Source organism: Oncorhynchus mykiss, chromosome 25 (assembly GCF_057628025.1).
Source record: "Oncorhynchus mykiss isolate SJ-2025 chromosome 25, ASM5762802v1, whole genome shotgun sequence".
Taxonomy (NCBI): Eukaryota; Metazoa; Chordata; class Actinopteri; order Salmoniformes; family Salmonidae; genus Oncorhynchus; species Oncorhynchus mykiss.
In genome coordinates, this window is record NC_143046.1 from 81469294 (window position 1) to 81490000 (window position 20707).

General features: G+C 42.2%; 1 protein-coding gene across 2 annotated transcripts in view; it reads left to right on the forward strand.

The window, feature by feature from the left end:
- The first annotated feature begins 479 nt into the window (after positions 1–479).
- The window catches only part of LOC110504234 (pleckstrin homology domain-containing family H member 1), a 73897-nt gene continuing 53669 nt past the window's right edge, over positions 480–20707 (forward strand). Inside the window, exons 1-2 of one of the 2 annotated variants that reach the window (XM_090221271.1) lie at positions 480–824; positions 8214–8426. In XM_090221271.1, coding sequence (XP_090077397.1) covers positions 8274–8426 — 153 coding nt within the window. In that variant the 5' untranslated portion in view covers positions 480–824; positions 8214–8273. Of the gene's footprint in view, positions 825–7823; positions 7987–8213; positions 8427–20707 lie in introns of those variants that run through there. The other variant, XM_090221272.1, reaches the window with a different exon arrangement.

Here is a 20707-nt window from a genome sequence, read left to right on the forward strand (position 1 = left end):
TGTTCTTAACTGACTTGCCTAGTTAAATAACATCTACTGAAGCTAGTAGAGTCAATGTATAGTAGGCTACTGTGTGTATCTGACGCTGAGGTGGAATGTAGTAGTGTTTAGAAGGCAGAAACCCCAGTCTGAAACCAGCCTAATTATCCCCTCACGAAACTTTTACAGCCTGGCTAATGATTCATTAATAGTTGCAAACTCTCACACCACGCTGTAACAACTTTTCATTCTCGTAAAATTTGTGGTAGAAAGCCCATTGCTTCTGAATAAACAGAATTAAGGATAGTACTAGAATTGGACACTCAATAAAAAATACTTTCTTATTTCTAGAGATTCTGGAAACACACAGGACAGAGAATATTTATAAAACAAGTACAAAGAAAAACAATAGTCTGATTTATTTCATAATTCAACGTTTAGTCTTCACATTCTGTTTATACAATAGTAATAAGAAATGTAACACATAGCTCTGATGTAATATCCTGTGCAGTTCCTACCATAGTTCCGACACAAGCGGGTTTGAATCCCGGCGAAATGTGATCCTGCATTTGGCCCTTTAATAGGAATTAGGGATAAACCTAGGGAATGGGGATCCTGTCAAGGAGGCACTGTCTCCTGACCTCTCTCTATGAGCACGAGAGACACGGGGAACCTGAGTTATACAGGACGATACTACAGCATGAAACGTTGACAGAAGGGGAATAGTAGGAACAGGCTACAGTCAGAAAGTTAATGAGAATAGCAGCCGAGAGCCGTGATGTGATTTACCGGGCCACTTTACTACGCGAGGAAAGAGCGAGAGAGAGAGACTACAAAATCACAAGGTAAGAGGTATTTGAAATAGTTCCGCTATAACCAGGAACGCATACGTGTTTTTCTTTTTCAGATTGTAGCCTAGGCTCGTAGTCCTCTGCTTTGATTTGTGTCATCACAGGGACATTGGCTAGTTATTCTGATTATTCTCTAGCCTACTGTATGTAGTCTGCTATTCGTTTAGAAATCGTTGGAAGAGAAGTGCAACACGAGTCTAGGATTGGAGCTGGATGAGTTTAGGATTGAAGCCACATTGCTTATTTGCTGTCGACGTTTTTTCACGGTGGCGTCTAGTCCATTGAGCGTTGTGACCAGCAATGCGGGTGAAATGTAGACCTTGTCTTGCTAAGCCAGAAGAAGAAATAAAGAAGATGTGTTGCAAACTGTTATCTGAAACAGAAATGTCATTGGATCGGATGACCTCAAAGAGATAAACCTTTCAACTTTTTTGAGGGGGGGGGGGGGGGGGCGTGCAACTCGCCCCAGCTGCCTGGCTGTATCACATCTATTATAATGCTGATACAAATGGACACACAGTCCAGGTGTTATCTAAGGGCACTCTGTTGAGTGTTGGGAATTCAGCTGTTGCAGCCAGCTGAATTGGAACGTGGTGCATTTTTAAAAACATGTTTAAATGTAACCTATATTTAACTAGGTATGTCAGTTAAGAACACATTTACAATGATACGTAGCATCTATACGGTAGCATCTATTTGATGTGAGTTGTATATCATAGGGTTTTAGTTATGACATGGGTCATAAACCAAACCATGATGATATATAATTTAAAAAAAATAATTTATTTAACCTTTATTTAACTAGGCAAGTCAGTTAAGAATTAGAATAAAAAATAATACAATTATTTACAATAACGGCCTAGGAACAGTGGGTTAACTGCCTTGTTCAGAACAACAGATTTTTACCTTGTCAGCTCAGGGATTCAATCTTGCGGTTACTGGCCCAACGTTCTGACCACTAGGCTACCTGCCTGTCTGACCTCTTATTCTTTCCAAGCTAGTTCTGAATACCTGTGCCGAACTCTACATATGTATTCTACAGCACCTACAGACAGAATCCAAAACATTGCAGATTTGTAGTTATAGGCCAATTCAGAATTATGCAGTCTGTTTATTGGAGTTTTGAAAATATCAAACAAAATCTAACTGTATTTGTCACATGCACAGAACTCAACAGGTGTAAACCTTACAGTGAAATGCTTACAAGCCCTTAACCAACAATACTTTAACAAGTTTTAAGAAAAAATAAGTGTCAAGTAAAAAATAGATATGTAAAAAATAGAAAATAAAAGTAACAAATAATTAAACTTCAGCAGTAAAATAACAAGCAAGGCTATATACAAGGGGTACCGGTACAGAGTCAATGTGCGGGGGCACCGGTTAGTTGAGGTAATTGAGGTAATATGTACATGAAGGTAGAGTTAAAGTGACTGTGTATAGATTATAAACAGAGAGTAGCAGCAGCGTAAAAGAGGGGTCTGGGTAGCCCTTTGATGTTGAGCTTTTGATAGATGCATGTGCTCCTACACTGTTAGGATTAAAAGGTGCTATCTAGAACCTAAAAGGGTTCTTCGACTGTCCCCATAGGAGAAACATTTGAAAAGCCCTTTTTGTTTCAGGTAGAACCTTTTTGGGTTACATGTACCTGGAACCAAAAAGGGTTCTACCTGGAACCAAAAAGGGTTCTACCTGGAACCAAAAAGGGTTCTACCTGGAACCAAAAAGAGTGCTCCTATGGGGACAGCCGAAGAACCTTTTGGAAGCCTTATTTTCTATTTACTCTTTACCGTCTGGCGGAGCTGTGGATTAGATTTGTACTAGAGGGTAACACACGTTTCCCACAGCACAGTCCTGCTCTCTCATCTCCTGTTGCATTGTTGAGGCGAGACAGGTCTGTGTGTGTGTGTGTAGTGATGGGATAGGATGTTTACACCTCAGCACTGAGGAATGTCCTGGTCTGTATTTACGGCAGAGACTGATAATGAGTGTGGTCAGTTTACAGAGAGCCTGTCATTAGACTACCCTGTCTGCACACTCAGCTTCCACTAGAGGTAGAGAGGAGAGGAGGAGAGAAGATGGGAGTAGAAGAGAGGGGGAGAGGAGAGAGGAAAGGAAAGGTGGAGGAGAGGATGGGAGGAGAGGAGAGAAGAGGGGACAAGAGGAGGAGACAGGAGAGGAAGATAGGTGGTCCTACCCTGGCTACAGCTGTTATAGACCCTTGGCCTGCTTAATGTGTATTCATATATATTTATAACTACAGACATAGTAGGTGTTTGGACAATCTTTTGCATGACAAGTGTGTTACTCCACAGTTAATACAAATCAATAACTGCTGTAATTATGTTACATCAGGTATTTGTCACGGTTGTCGTAAGAACGGGACCAAGGCGCAGCGGATGTTGAGTTCCACACATTTATTTCCACGTGAAACTTCAGCAAAACAAAAATATACCAATAAACAAACAACTAAACATGACTACGTGGTGCACCTGCACAAACACAAAACAATATCCCACAAACACAGGTGGGAAAAATAGCTACTTAAATATGATCCCCAATTAGAGGCAACGATTACCAGCTGCCTCTAATTGGGAATCATACAAAGCACCAACATAGAAAATATAAACTAGAACACAACATAGGAATAATAAACTAGAATAACCCCTAGTCACACCCTGACCTACTACACCATAGAGAAACAAGGGCTCTCTATGGTCAGGGCGTGACACTATTTATGTACAGGTAGTTAGTTACATTGTACTTGTCATTGTGAGAAGTTGTACGTGCTCTATAGCGGCATGTACTTGCTAACATGAGAAAAAGTAATTACAGTTATTGTTTCACAGTATAGTCTGTGATTCAATAGCGTTGTAGGTGTACCACATTGACTTATCCACATTTGCATAATTCTCTGTAGACATGTAGAGTAAGGTTGGTCTTTAAATCTCTAGAACTTAGTGTTTATTTTATGAACAATTCTAGATAGCTATGTGAACCAAACAGGACAGACAGGCTGCTTATATCCATCTAATGTAACCTGTTCTGGAACTCATCTATATGCACAACTCTCTCTCTGGCTTTTTCTCTATTTCACACACGTACGCACACACACACACTCTAACATATGCACGCACACACACACATGCCTGCATGCACACACACACACTCTCCCTCTCTAACACACACTCTCTCTCTCTCTCTCTAACACACACACTCTCTCTCTCTAACACACACACACACTCTCTCTCTCTCTCTCTCTCTCTCTCTCTCTCAAACATGCACACACATGTTGACCCAGATTTAGACAATTGGTCATCTGAAATGTCTACTGGGATGATTGGATGGTCCAATCACCTAATTGCTTAATCACACCAGCACTGTGTGTGTGTGTTAGAGGTCGACCGATTATGATTTTTCAACACCGATGCTGATTATTGGAGGACCAAAAAAGCCGATACCGATTAATCGGCCGATTTATTTATTTGTAATAATGCCAATTACAACAATACTGAATGAACACTTATTTTAACTTAATATAATACGTCAATAACATCAATTTAGCCTCAAATAAATAATGAAACATGTTCAATTTGGTTTAAATAATGCAAAAACAAAGTGTTGGAGAAGAAAGTAATATGTGCCAATATGCAATATGTGCCATGTATGTGCCATGTATGTGCCATGTAAAAATGTGTGCCATGTAAAATATGTGCCATGTAAAAAAGTTTAAGTTCCTTGCTCAGAACATGAGAACATATGAAAGTTGGTGGTTCCTTTTAACATGAGACTTCAATATTCCAAGATAAGAGGTTTTAGGTTGTATTAAATATAGTATTTATAGGACTATTTCTCTCTATACCATTTGTATTTCATATACCTTTGACTATTGGATGTTCTTATAGGCACTATAGTATTGCCAGTGTAACAGTATAGCTTCCGTTCCTCTCCTCGCCCCTACCTGGGCTCGAACCAGGAACGCATCGACAACAGTCACATTCGAAGCATTGTTACCCATCGCTCCACATAAGCCGCGGCCCTTGCAGCGCAAGGGGAATAACTACTCCAAGTCTCAGAGCGAGTGACGTTTGAAACGGTATTAGCGCACACCCAGCTAACTAGCTAGCCATTTCACATTGGAAACACCAGCCATTAGGCTGATAGGCTTGAAGTCATAAACAGAGCTGTGCTTGCGAAGAGCTGCTGGCAAAACGCACAAAAGTGCTGTTTGAATGAATGATTACGGGCCTGCTGCTGCTCAGTCAGACTGCTCTATTAAATCAGACTTAATTATAACATAATAACACACAAATACGAGCTTTTGGTCATTAATATGGTCAAATCCTGAAACTCTCATTTCGAAAACAAAACGTTTATTATTTCAGTGAAATACGGAACCGTTCGGTGTGTGTGTGTGTGAGTGAGTGTGGGTGCACTGAAGAAGGTTTCAACACTTAGAAGCCACATTGTCTGAAATCTTTAGCCAGTGAGGTAGACTCCATAACACATGTAAACCTTTGTAGGTATCTCAGGTATCTGAGATGATTGCCACACATTTCAGTCAATAGCCATTGTCCTGGAGCCAGTGGTATTCAGAGTAATGAGCCAGTGGTATTCAGAGTAATGAGCCAGTGGTATTCAGAGTAATGAGTCAGTGTAGTCCATATGTATATTAGGTATATATCTTGGATCCAGCCAGTTGCTTGTGTTTTCTCTGGCCTACAGTGTTTCAAGCTATTCCTGCTGGAGGAGAAGGGAGCAGATTTTTGAAGGAAGACCCACAAGCCCAGGCTCCCTAAAGCCAGAGGAGAAGGGGAACGACCCTTGCCCAACCCCCCCCCCCTATTTTAAACAAGCCTGTGGTGCTGAAGGAACTAAAGGAATTGTTCTGGGGAGCATTAGCATGGACGTGCTTAAAGTGTTTTGCCAGAAAATACTTTGTTTGCACCCAAGTGTCTTAGCTACCCTGACCTGGGCTGACCTGACCTGGGCTGACCTGACCTGGGCTGACCTGACCTGGGCTGACCTGACCTGGGCTGACCTGGCCTGACCTGACCTGGGCTGACCTGGGCTGGTCTGACCTGGGCTGGGCTGATCTGGGCTGGACTGACCTGGGCTGACCTGACCTGGGCTGGGCTGACCTGGGCTAGGCTGGGCTGACCTGGGCTGGGCTGACCTAGGCTGACATGGGCTGGGCTAACCTGGGCTGACCTGGGCTGACATGGGCTGACATGGGCTGGGCTGACCTGGGCTGGGCTGGGCTGACCTGGGCTGACCTGGGCTGGGCTGACCTGAGCTGGGCTTACCATAGATGGGCTGCTTTGGACTGGTCAGACTGAATAGACTAGTAGGACCTACCATAGCAGCTGATCTAAGCTAGCTACCATAGAAGGGTTGGCCTGGTTTGGCCTTAGCTATCTGAGTATACAGTAGCAGGGCTGCGCAAGGCTAGCCTGGCGGGGCCGAGCATGGCTGTCTGCTTTGGGCTGACCTCTCCTCCCTCACACCCCCGGTTTGCCTCTGCCTGGCTGGTTCTCCTAAACTTCAAACTCCAGATAGAGAATGGAGCCAGGGTCTGGGCCTTGTGGTCGGCCAGAAGAACCTCTGGATGTATGGCTTCTGTAATTAGCCTGCTAGCTGGTGCTAGCCCTGTATTTATGAGCAGGCTAATTGTAGAGAGTACAGAGAGACATAGCTCAGTTATAGCTGCTGGGTCTTTGAGCTTTGACCATCTGCTGTACTGCTGCTGACAGTGGAGGACCATGGCTATATCTTTGGCTGGCTGGTAGTTGGTCTGGCTGTCTGGTTGACTGGTTGACTGGCTTGCTGGCTGTTTGTCTAGCTGGCTGACGGGCTGGCTGTTTGTCTGGCTGGCTGACTGGTTGGCTGTTTGTGTGGCTAGCTGTTTGTCTGGTTGGCTAGCTGGATAGTTGGGCTGTTTGTCTGGATAGGTGGCTGGCAGTTTGTCTGACTGGCTCGCTGATTGGCTGACTGGATGGCTGTCTGTCTGTTTGTCTAGCTGGCTGTTTGTCTGGCTGGCTGACTGGTTGGCTGTTTGTGTGGCTAGCTGTTTGTCTGGTCAGCTAGCTGGATAGTTGGGCTGTTTGACTGGATAGGTGCCTGGCAGTTTGTCTGACTGGCTCGCTGATTGGCTGACTGGATGGCTGTCTGTCTGTTTGTCTGGCTGGCTGACTGGTTGGCTGTTTGTGTGGCTAGCTGTTTGTCTGGTTGGCAGGGTGGATGACTGACTGGCTTTCTGTATGTCTGGCTGGCTGGTTGTCTGGCTAGTTGTTTGTCTGGCTGGCTAGCTGGTTAGTTGACTGACTGGTTGGCTGTTTGTCTGTCTGGCTAGCTGGATGGCTGGCTGACCTTTTGGCTTTTTGGCTGTCTGACTGACTGACTGGCTGTCTGGCTGTTTGTCTAGCTGGCAGGCTGTATGACTGACTGACTGGCTTGATGGCTGTTTATCTGCCTGGCTGACTGTCTTGTCTGTCTAGTCCGTCTGTCTTTAGACACCACTACCTACAACAATTGTAATAGATGAGCTATACATTCACTCTTAGTTACTGTAGTCAACTGTCTCCCATTAATTTCACATTTGAGCCTTTGTGAATAAAACATGTGAGAATATCCATCTAGTCTGAGAAAATGACAACTAGTCAATCTCTGATCCCTTTCTCTCAGGTAAAAATAAGTTGAGCGCCCCACATTCAGAGCTCTATCCATTCACTCACTCTCACACATTCTTTTCCCCTGTCTTTGTTTAGCTAGCTAAGCTATAACTCACAAACACAGCCCCCCTCCAGCCTCCACATCCGTGATGGGACTGTCATGCAGAAAGACACTATTGTGCTGGCTTGGATCCTGTTTCACTTCTGCCCTGTAATTAAGAAGGGATTGCCTGGCTGGGCTGGGGAAAGCTGTGTTGGGGGCTGGGGTTGGGGATGGGGGTGGGATCCAGGCATTGCATGGCTTGGCTATGGCTCGGCAACACATAATCCAAAACTAGGGAGATCTTGATGGGGGACTGATACTGGGGCAGGGGCACATGGACTGGGTTAGGAATTATTTGGTTAAAAAACAGAGCCTGGCCTGCTGTGTGTGTAGTGAGAGAGGAAACATGTATTTAACTGTGTCATCATGAAGTCCTCTCTGAGTGGTGAGTGTTTGTTTTTCTCACATTGTTCCACTGAGTCATGAGAAGTGAAGTGGGGACACTATTAAACACTATTTCCCCTCTAAGATCTTCAAAGGGTTTTTACTTGGTTTCACTTGTTTTCACTTGATAAAACAAAAAATTTTACAAAAACTGACACGTATTGTAACTTTTTGCTGCTCCGTTCCCGCGGCCTGGCTCTGGCTCTGACTGTGTGTGTTGCTCTGCAGGTCCGGGTCAGTCGGTTACCAGGCGACAGGTTCCATCTGTCGGGCAGCGGTGCGGTCAACATGGCAGATGTCTTGGAGAGTGGCAGGGCGGGTGCAGGCTCCGTAGTAGGAGCGGGTAGCGTGGATTGGCAGAAGCGTTGTGTTGCCCTGGAGATGCAACTGCTCAGGTTTCGTCTGCAGGCGGGGAAGATCCGAGAGCTGCTGGCCGAGAAGGTGAGGGAGAGAGGGGGGCATCATGGGTATTTTTTTATTTTTATTTTACCTTTATTTAACCAGGCAAGTCAGTTAAGAACAAATTCTTATTTTCAATGACGGCCTGGGAACAGTGGGTTCAGGGGCAGAACGACAGATTTGTACCTTGTCAGCTCGGGGGTTTGAACTCGCAACCTTCCGGTTACTAGTCCAACGCTCTAACCACTAGGCTACCCTGCCGCCCCTATGGGTAAAGTAGTACTATCTAAGGGAAAAGTCCCAGCAAACACACAACCTTCACGCAACATTTTTTGAATGTTGACTTGAAGTTGTGGGCATCAACGTCATGTGCCAATGCTACTTTGTACTGTCTAAGGCAGTGTTTCTTCATCTGGTCCTGGGGACACAAAGAAACACGTATTTCATTTTTTACCTAGCTCTACACACACTAATCAAGTCATTATTATTAGCCCATCTATAATTTAGCCCAAACAACTACCTCTTCCCATACTGTGTTTATTTATTTATTTTTCTCCTTTGGACCCCATTATTTCTATCTCTACTTTGCACATTCTTCCACTGCAAATCTACCATTCCAGTGTTTTACTTTCTATATTGTATTTACTTCAACACCATGACCTTTTTTTTGCCGTTACCTCCCTTATCTCACCTCATTTGCTCACATTGTATTTAGACTTATTTTTCTACTGTATTATTGACTGTATGTTTGTTTTACTCCATGTGTAACTCTGTGTCGTTGTATGTTTCGAACTGCTTTGTTTTATCTTGGCCAGGTCGCAATTGTAAATGAGAACTTGTTCTCAACTTGCCTACCTGGTTAAATAAAGGAGAAATTAAATAAATAAAAATGATCAAACCAGTGACTAGTGGAATCAGGTGTGTAGTGCTAGGGCAAAAACAAAAATGTGAACCTCTTTAGGTTCCCAGGACCAGGATTAAGAAACCACTGGTGCAAGGGGAAGGTAAGAACTGTAGTGCAAATTTTAGCATCACAAATCATAAAGATTTGGGATTAAGTTTTCCACACACGGAGCAGCCTTGCCACTGTGTGTTTTGACCTACATTGATTTGGTGTGCATGTAGGCTGGTTTAGGAACAGTAGGCTGGTTTAAAAAAACAGTAGGCTGGTTTAATAGAACAGTAGGCTGGTTTAGTAGAACAGTAGGCTGGTTTAATAGAACAGTAGGCTGGTTTAGGAACAGTAGGCTGGTTTAGGAACAGTAGGCTGGTTTAGAAACAGTAGGCTGGTTTAGGAACAGTAGGCTGGTTTAGTAAAACAGTAGGCTGGTTTAATAGAACAGTAGGCTGGTTTAGGAACAGTAGGCTGGTTTAGGAACAGTAGTCTGGTTTAGTAGAACAGTAGGCTGGTTTAGAAACAGTAGGCTGGTTTAGGAACAGTAGGTCGGTTTAGGAACATAATTTTCTTTGGCTTATTCCACTGACATAAAAGACTACCTGTGAATGGACACCTAAAACCTCCCTCCTCCTATCCCTCTTCTCCTCCCTTTTGTTGTTTCCCCTGTTCTGCTTATAGACTCTGTGTTGCAACAAATGGTTAACTGTCTGGTCCTTGGCAGACAGCCCTGCACTAAAGCAGAGAAACTACTGACTCGTGTGAATGAGTGCCTGAGTGAAAATACAGGTGTGTGTGTGTGTGTGTGTGTGTGTGTGTGTGTGTGTGTGTGTGTGTGTGTGTGTGTGTGTGTGTGTGTGTGTGTGTGTGTGTGTGTGTGTGTGTGTGTGTGTGTGTGTGGAAATAGACTTTCTCTAAGCTAGATTTGTCCAGTTTCTCTACGTGTTCTGAGAGAGAACCTTATAAAATAATTCCAGGAACAGCATAGCAACATTTACGAGGGATATTTCTTAGAATGATGAATTGTAACATTTATTTTATTTATTTATTTTTATTTTACCTTTATTTAACCAGGTAGGCAAGTTGAGAACAAGTTCTCATTTACAATTGCGACCTGGCCAAGATAAAGCAAAGCAGTTCGACAGATACAACAACACAGAGTTACACATGGAGTAAAACAAACATACAGTCAATAATAAAGTATAAACAAGTCTATATACAATGTGAGCAAATGAGGTGAGAAGGGAGGTAAAGGCAAAAAAAGGCCTTGGTGGCAAGGTAAATACAATATAGCAAGTAAAAAAAAAAAAGTAAAACACTGGAATGGTAGTTTTGCAATGGAAGAATGTGCAAAGTAGAAATAAAAATAATGGGGTGCAAAGGAGCAAAATAAATACATAAATTAAATACAGTTGGGAAAGAGGTAGTTGATAGGGCTAAATTATATGTGGGCTATGTACAGGTGCAGTAATCTGTGAGCTGCTCTGACAGTTGGTGCTTAAAGCTAGTGAGGGAGATAAGAGTTTCCAGTTTCAGAGATTTTTGTAGTTCGTTCCAGTCATTGGCAGCAGAGAACTGGAAAGAGAGGCGGCCAAAGAAAGAATTGGTTTTGGGGGTGACTAGAGAGATATACCTGCTGGAGCGTGTGCTACAGGTGGGAGATGCTATGGTGACCAGCGAGCTGAGATAAGGGGGGACTTTACCTAGCAGGGTCTTGTAGATGACATGGAGCCAGTGGGTTTGGCGACGAGTATGAAGCGAGGGCCAGCCAACGAGAGCGTACAGGTCGCAATGGTGGGTAGTGTATGGGGCTTTGGTGACAAAACGGATTGCACTGTGATAGACTGCATCCAGTTTGTTGAGTAGGGTATTGGAGGCTATTTTGTAAATTACATCGCCAAAGTCGAGGATTGGTAGGATGGTCAGTTTTACAAGGGTATGTTTGGCAGCATGAGTGAAGGATGCTTTGTTGCGAAATAGGAAGCCAATTCTAGATTTAACTTTGGATTGGAGATGTTTGATATGGGTCTGGAAGGAGAGTTTACAGTCTAACCAGACACCTAAGTATTTGTAGTTGTCCACGTATTCTAAGTCAGAGCCGTCCAGAGTAGTGATGTTGGACAGGCGGGTAGGTGCAGGTAGTGATCGGTTGAAGAGCATGCATTTAGTTTTACTTGTATTTAAGAGCAGTTGGAGGCCACGGAAGGAGAGTTGTATGGCATTGAAGCTTGCCTGGAGGGTTGTTAACACAGTGTCCAAAGAAGGGCCGGAAGTATACAGAATGGTGTCGTCTGCGTAGAGGTGGATCAGAGACTCACCAGCAGCAAGAGCGACCTCATTGATGTATACAGAGAAGAGAGTCGGTCCAAGAATGACATGACATTAAAGCTTTCTGTTGGTGTTGTCAGAATGTCATGTTTGTTCCAAAACATTCTAATAATGTTCAGAGTAACGTTGTTAGTAAGCAACCAAATGTCAACCAAATGAAACTCACTTTGTTCAGGGACTGCTTCTGCCTAGCTGCTACATATACAGTTGAATTCGGAAGTTTACATACACCATACAGCCAAATACATTTAAACTCAGTTTTTCACAATTCCTGACATTTAATCCTAGTACAAGTTCCCTGTCTTAGGTCAGTTAGGATCACCACTTTATTTCAAGAATGTGAAATGTCAGAATAATAGTAGAGAGAACGATTTCTTTCAGCTTTTATTTCTTTCAACACATTCCCATAAATTGTTTAACTTGGGTCAAACGTATCGCGTAGCCTTCCACAAGCTTCCCACAGTAAGTTGAGTGAATTTTGGCCCATTCCTCCAGACAGACCTGGTGTAACTGAGTCAAGTTTGTAGACCTCCTTGCTCGCACACGCCTTTTCAGTTCTGTCCACAAATATATATAGGATTGAGGTCAGGGCTTTGTGATGGCCGCTCCAATACCTTGACTTTGTTGTCCTTAAGCCATTTTGCAACAATTATGGAAGTATGCTTGGGGTCATTGTCCATTTGGAAGACCCATTTGCGACCAAGCTTTAACTTCTTGACTGATGTCTTGAGATTTTGCTTCAATATATCCACGCAATATTCCTACCTCATCTATTTTGTGAAGTGCACCAGTCCCTCCTGCAGCAAAGCAACCCCCACACCATGATGCTGCCATCCCCGTGCTTCACGGATGGGATGGTGTTCTTCGGCTTGTAAGCCTCCCCCATTTTCCTCCGAATATAACAATGGTCATTATGGTCAAACAGTTCTATGTTTGTTTCATCAGACCAGAGGACATTTCTCCAAAAAGTACGATCTTTGTCCCCATGTGCAGTTGCAAACCGTAGTCTGGATTTTATATGGCGGTTTTGTACCAGTGGGTTCTTCCATGCTGAGCGGCCTTTCAGGTTATGTCTATAAAGGACTCGTTTTACTGTGGATATAGATACTTTTGTACCTGTTTCCTCCAGCATCTTCACAAGGTCCTTTGCTGTTGTTCTGGGATTGATTTGCACTTTTTGCACCAAATTACATTCATCTCTAGGAGACAGAACGCATCTCCTTCCTGAGTGGTATGACGGCTGCGTGGTCCCATGGTACCTTCAGGCGTTTGGAAATTGCTCCCAAGGATGAACCAGACTTGTGGAGGTCTACAAGTTTTTTTTTTAGGTGTTGGCTGATTTCTTTAGATATTCCCATGATGTCAAGCAAAGAGGCATTGAGTTTGAAGGTAGGCCTTGAAATACATCCACAGGTACACCTCCAATTGACTCAAATGTCAATTAGCCTATCAGAAGCTTCTAAAGCCATGACATCATTTTCTGTATTTCTCCAAGCTGTTTAAAAGCACAGTCAATTTAGTGTATGTAAACTTCTGACCCACTGGAATAGTGATACAAGTGAAATAAGTGAAATAATCTGTCTGTAAACAATTGTTTGAAAAATTACTTGTGTCATGCACAAAGTAGATGTCCTAACCGACTTGCCAAAACTATAGTTTGTTAACAATACATTTGTGGAGTGGTTGAAAAACAAGTATTAATGACTCTAATCTAAGTGTTTGTAAACTTCCGATTTCAATTGTATATATTGAGTTTTCACTGCTCATGATAAAACCAATTATCTTTGCATTGCTTTGGTACGGAGCACTGTCATGGTATAATTAAGCAATAAGGCACGAGGAGGTGTGGAAACAGCCCTTAGCCGTTGTATTTTGGCCATATACCACAAACCCCGGAGGTGCCGTTATTGCTATTATAAACTGGTTACCAATGTAATTAGAGCAGTAAAAATAAATGTTTTGTCATACCCGTGGTGTGTTAGCCAACCAGCAATCAGTGCCTGAACCACCCTGTTTATAATATAGATATAATATATGCCATTTAGCATACACTTTTATCCATAGCGACTTAAAATCATGCATGCATGCATTTTATATATGGGTGGTCCCGGGAATCAAACCCAATATCCTGGCGTTGTAAGCACCATGCTCCACTAACTGAGCTACAGAGGACCATGTTCTACTAGCTGAGCTACAGAGGACCATGTTCTACTAGCTGAGCTACAGAGGACCATGTTCTACTAGCTGAGCTACAGAGGACCATGTTCTACTAACTGAACTACAGAGGACCATGTTCTACTAACTGAACTACAGAGGACCATGTTCTACTAACTGAACTACAGAGGACCATGTTCTACTAACTGAACTACAGAGGACCATGTTCTACAAACTGAACTACAGAGGACCATGTTCTACTAACTGAACTACAGAGGACCATGTTCTACTAACTGAACTACAGAGGACCATGTTCTACAAACTGAACTACAGAGGACCATGTTCTACTAACTGAACTACAGAGGACCATGTTATACTAGCTGAGCTACAGAGGACCATGTTCTACTAACTGAACTACAGAGGACCATGTTCTACTAGCTGAGCTACAGAGGACCATGTTCTACTAACTGAACTACAGAGGACCATGTTCTACAAACTGAACTACAGAGGACCATGTTCTACTAACTGAACTACAGAGGACCATGTTCTACTAACTGAACTAGAGAGGACCATGTTCTACTAACTGAACTATAGAGGACAATGTTCTACTAGCTGAGCTACAGAGGACCATGTTCTACTAACTGGACTACAGAGGACTGTGCTCTACTAACGGAGCTACAGAGGACCATGTTCTTCTAATTGAACTACAGAGGACCATGTTCTACTAATTGAACTACAGAGGACCATGTTCTACTAACTGAACTACAGAGGACCATGTTCTACTAACTGAACTACAGAGGACCATGCTCTACTAACTGAACTACAGAGGACCATGCTCTACTAACTGAACTACAGAAGACTATATGACTTCTGATAACACCAGGACATTTCCCTGTAGCTCAGTGGCCTGTGGAGGGTCTTCTTCTCTGTCTCTTTTCAACCTATCACACACACTTCTCTACACACTAAAGCTGTGTCACAGAGACAGACAACCATTTCAAGTGGTTTTCCAGCCCAAAGTGGGTCAGTGACTAAAACACTCCTAACTTGGCAAGGGAGCGATGAGGAGCGTGAAACCATTTTCCAAACAGCAATAACGTGTGTGTGTGTGTGTGTGTATGGCATGGGTGTGACGCAATCTTTCCAAACAGCAATAACATGACTGACTAGAACTCAACAGTCTCCCCCTGCCCAGAGAGAACACACTCAGCAACAACACAGACCTCCACCCACCAGCTATGTGTGTGTGTGTGTGTGTGTGTGTGTGTGTGTGTGTGTGTGTGTGTGTGTGCGCGCGTGCGTGCGCTTAGTAAAATAGCTGTTTTTCTATATTAGTGATGGTTAGCTAGTTACTACTTGACATGTGGTCAAGTATTCATAATGAGATTAATATCTTCTTTAAGTCTGACCCTGAGGACATAATGAGATTAATATCTTCTTAAAGTCTGACCCTGAGGACATAATGAGATTAATATCTTCTTAAAGTCTGACCCTGAGGACATAATGAGATTAATATCTTCTTTAAGCCTGACCCTGAGGACATAATGAGATTAATATCTTCTTTAAGCCTGACCCTGAGGACATAATGAGATTAATATATTCTTAAAGCCTGACCCTGAGGACATAATGAGATTAATATCTTCTTAAAGCCTGACCCTGAGGACATAATGAGATTAATATCTTCTTAAAGCCTGACCCTGAGGACATAATGAGATTAATATATTCTTAAATCCCTGACCCTGAGGACATAATGAGATTAATATCTTCTTTAAGCCTGACCCTGAGGACATAATGAGATTAATATCTTCCTAAAGCCTGACCCTGAGGACATAATGAGATTAATATCTTCTTAAAGCCTGACCCTGAGGACATAATGAGATTAATATCTTCTTTAAGCCTGACCCTGAGGACATAATGAGATTAATATCTTCTTTAAGCCTGACCCTGAGGACATAATGAGATTAATATCTTCCTTAAGCCTGACCCTGAGGACATAATGAGATGAATATCTTCTTTAAGCCTGACCCTGAGGACATAATGAGATTAATATCTTCTTTAAGCCTGACCCTGAGGACATAATGAGATTAATATCTTCTTAAAGCCTCACCCTGAGGACATAATGAGAATAATATCTTCTTAAAGTCTGACCCTGAGGACATAATGAGATTAATATCTTCTTTAAGCCTGACCCTGAGGACATAATGAGATTAATATCTTTTTAAAGCCTGACCCTGAGGACATAATGAGATTAATATCTTCTTTAAACCTGACCCTGAAGACATAATGAGATTAATATCTTCCTAAAGCCTGACCCTGAGGACATAATGAGATTAATATCTTCTTTAAGCCTGACCCTGAGGACATAATGAGATTAATATCTTCTTTAAGCCTGACCCTGAGATCATAATGAGATTAATATCTTCTTTAAGCCTGACCCTGAGGACATAATGAGATTAATATCTTCTTTAAACCTGACCCTGAAGACATAATGAGATTAATATCTTCCTAAAGCCTGACCCTGAGGACATAATGAGATTAATATCTTCTTTAAGCCTGACCCTGAGGACATAATGAGATTAATATCTTCTTTAAGCCTGACCCTGAGATCATAATGAGATTAATATCTTCTTTAAGCCTGACCCTGAGGACATAATGAGATTAATATCTTCTTTAAGCCTGACCCTGAGGACATAATGAGATTAATATATTCTTAAAGCCTGACCCTGAGGACATAATGAGATTAATATCTTCTTAAAGCCTGACCCTGAGGACATAATGAGATTAATATCTTCTTAAAGCCTGACCCTGAGGACATAATGAGATTAATATATTCTTAAATCCCTGACCCTGAGGACATAATGAGATTAATATCTTCTTTAAGCCTGACCCTGAGGACATAATGAGATTAATATCTTCCTAAAGCCTGACCCTGAGGACATAATGAGATTAATATCTTCTTAAAGCCTGACCCTGAGGACATAATGAGATTAATATCTTCTTTAAGCCTGACCCTGAGGACATAATGAGATTAATATCTTCTTTAAGCCTGACCCTGAGGACATAATGAGATTAATATCTTCCTTAAGCCTGACCCTGAGGACATAATGAGATGAATATCTTCTTTAAGCCTGACCCTGAGGACATAATGAGATTAATATCTTCTTTAAGCCTGACCCTGAGGACATAATGAGATTAATATCTTCTTTAAGCCTGACCCTGAGGACATAATGAGATTAATATCTTCTTTAAGCCTGACCCTGAGGACATAATGAGATTAATATCTTCTTTAAGTCTGACCCTGAGGACATAATGAGATTAATATATTCTTTAAGCCTGACCCTGAGGACATAATGAGATTAATATCTTCTTTAAGCCTGACCCTGAGGACATAATGAGATTAATATCTTCTTTAAGCCTGACCCTGAGGACATAATGAGATTAACTCTTGTCAATGAGGTCACCTAGAGTGCCGTCAATAGATGGCAAAAGGCTTCTGTCTTTGAGTGCACTGCATAATATTTTAAGGAAGCGTGTTGAGCCTTCAACCATAGAATGAGGACAGGGCAAGGGACGCTGGAAGTTGTGAAATAAGCTGTTAGACTGGAAGATTAGAGAGAAAGGACTATATCTCTCTCTCTTTCTCTCCCACCCCCTCTCTAATTACCATAAGACAGTACAGCAGTATGGCTACCCTGCTGATCAGCAGCAGATTTCATAGGCTCTGCAAAAAGGTGTAGAATGCAGGTACAAAGTCATGGGAGGATGCTTAGCTGCCTGTGTATTATTGCTAGCTGCATATTCAGGTTTAACAACTCAGAGTTGTCAGATATTAGTATGTTTATTTCGTTATTTCTTTATTTGGATCCCTATTAGCTTTTGCAGAAGTATCAGGTACTCTTCCTGGGTCACACAAAAAACACAAAACATGACAAGTAACAAAACACTGATCGGCAAGGACAGGACAACAAAAAAATGTGTGTTAGAGTGTCTGTGTGTTAGAGTGTCTGTGTGTTAGTGTGTCTGTGTGTTAGAGTGTCTGTGTGTTAGAGTGTCTGTGTGTTAGAGTGTCTGTGTGTTAGTGTGTCTGTGTGTGTTCGAGTGTCTGTTTGATGGTGTGTCTGTGTGTTAGTGTGTCTGTTTTATGGTGTGTCTGTTTGATGGTGTGTCTGTGTGTTAGTGTGTCTGTGTGTTAGAGTGTCTGTTAGTGTGTCTGTTTGTTAGAGTGTCTCTGTGTTAGTGTGTCTGTTTTATGGTGTGTCTGTGTGTTAGTGTGTCTGTGTGTTAGTGTGTTAGTGTGTCTGTGTGATGGTGTGTCTGTGTGTTAGTGTGTCTGTGTGTTAGTGTGTCTGTGTGTTAGTGTGTCTGTGTGTTAGTGTGTCTGTGTGTTAGTGTGTCTGTGTGTTAGAGTGTCTGTTAGTGTGTCTGTTTGTTAGAGTGTCTCTGTGTTAGTGTGTCTGTTTTATGGTGTGTCTGTGTGATGGTGTGTCTGTGTGTTAGTGTGTCTGTGTGTTAGTGTGTCTGTGTGATTCTCCTCACAGTCCTCGCTGTTTCATGAGATGTTGTTTAATCTTTTTTTAAAGGTCATTTTCCTGTTTGAGTAATAGGAGATGGTAGGAAGTTCCATGTGATTATGGCTCTGTATAAAACTGTTTGTTGCCATGAATTAGTTCTGGACTTGGGGACTGTGAAGAGACCCCATGTGGCATGTATTTTGGGGTATGTATGGGTGTCTGAGCTGAATGTTATTTAATTAATTATTTAATTTTTCATCACAGTAATATTTCTCATGGCAGCTAGAAGTGAAGCAGTTAAAGGGAAACGTCAGGATTTTATCTACTTTCCCAGAGTCAGATGAACTTGTGGATAACAATAGTTTCCCATCTAGGTTGTCTATATCTGGTGGTTTATCATTAGTGATGGATAACAATAGTTTCCCATCTAGGTTGTCTATATCTGGTGGTTTATCATTATTGATGGATAACAATAGTTTCCCATCTAGGTTGTCTATATCTGGTGGTTTATCATTATTGATGGATAACAATAGTTTCCCATCTAGGTTGTCTATATCTGGTGGTTTATCATTATTGATGGATAACAATAGTTTCCTACCTAGGTTGTCTATATCTGGTGGTTTATCATTAGTGATGGATAACTATAGTTTCCCATCTAGGTTGTCTATATCTGGTGGTTTATCATTAGTGATGGATAACAATAGTTTCCCATCTAGGTTGTCTATATCTGGTGGGTTATCATTATTGATGGATAACAATAGTTTCCCATCTAGGTTGTCTATATCTGGTGGTTTATCATTAGTGATGGATAACAATAGTTTCCCATCTAGGTTGTCTATATCTGGTGGTTCATCATTAGTGATGGATAACAATAGTTTCCCATCTAGGTTGTCTATATCTGGTGGTTCATCATTAGTGATGGATAACAATAGTTTTCCCACCTCTCCCACACTAACTTGGCCAAATTATAAACAACAATCCCCTTTCTTCATTATTAGATATTTTTTTCACAAATAGGATGGTTTACTGGTTAATGTTGTCATTTCCACTTTACTAGTGAAATAGTCATTAAAGTTATTGGCAATATTAAAAGTGTATTTTTTAAATGACCCATCGACTTCAATTAATTATGGAGTTGAATTGGCTTTTCTGCCCATGATATCATTTAAGGTTCTCCAAAGACTTTTTCTGTTGTTTTTTAGTTGCAAAATGTCACCATTTACAGTGTGTCAGCCAATCAACCAATCAGCTGAGCAGCCTGACTTGTTTGCCACCTCATTTTCAGCATTTCTTTGAACCATACAGTGTTTCAGTTCAACATCAATCCATGGAGCTGTAACAGTTGTCACAGTTCATGTCTTAACAGGTGTTAACAGCACTGGTGTCTATCACTGAGCTCAGCTGTTATTGGATGAGATGTCTGTCTCTCGTCCAGTCTGTTATCCTGTCTGTCACTATCTCCCTGTCGGTCCTCCTCCCTCTCTGGACACTATCAGCCCTTCTGGATTCCTCAATGTAGAAAGGAGAGAAGTGTCATCACAGACTTACAGCATTAGGACTCCTCTCTGCTTAACCTTCTAAACACAAGACTCAATCTTAAAAGGGAAAGGTATACCATTTTTATCTTATTAACTTAAAAACTGAGCATTTTACAGGAATATATTAATCTTAGACTATGTTCTTACAATTGAGTAGCTTGGTGAAATATGACAGCCGTAAGCAGATTCTGAAGTCAGTCAGAGTGAACAGCTTCTGGATACATGACATGGCCAGCACCTGTTGATCCCCGTGGTAACCAGGGGGGCTGGAGACAGGCACAAAGCCCTACAGACACACATGCACGCATGCACACACACACACACTTAGGGACACAAACTTAGGGACACACGCACACACAGACAAAGACACATAAACAGACACACACACAGTACTGTGTCAGCCGTCAGCCTTCGAGGAACTTATACAGCTCAAGTCTCAGTCCCATAACCTCTGAACTCTAACCTTTGACCTCCTCTGCTTTCTAACTTGGATGTGCGAGCTACTTCAATGGAAATGACATTTTATAAGTACCGCCTACGGCCCTTAGTTGTCATCTTGGCTTGCTAAAAAAGCTTAGGAACCGTTTCTACAGTTAAAGGTTAAAGTAACGTGGTGAAGACTTCTGTTTACTCCTCTGACTCCTCTGACTCCTCTGACTCCCCTGACTCCTTTGACTCCTCTGACTCCCCTGACTCCTCTGACTCCCCTGACTCCTTTGACTCCTCTGACTCCCCTGACTCCTCTGACTCCCCTGACTCCTCTGACTCCCCTGACTCCTCTGACTCCGCTGACTCCTCTGACTCCTCTGACTCCCCTGACTCCTCTGATTCCTCTCCCACTTGGCTTGGTTATACCTTTCTTTGGACTCATTCTAAAGTATTTTGACCTTGAGGTGA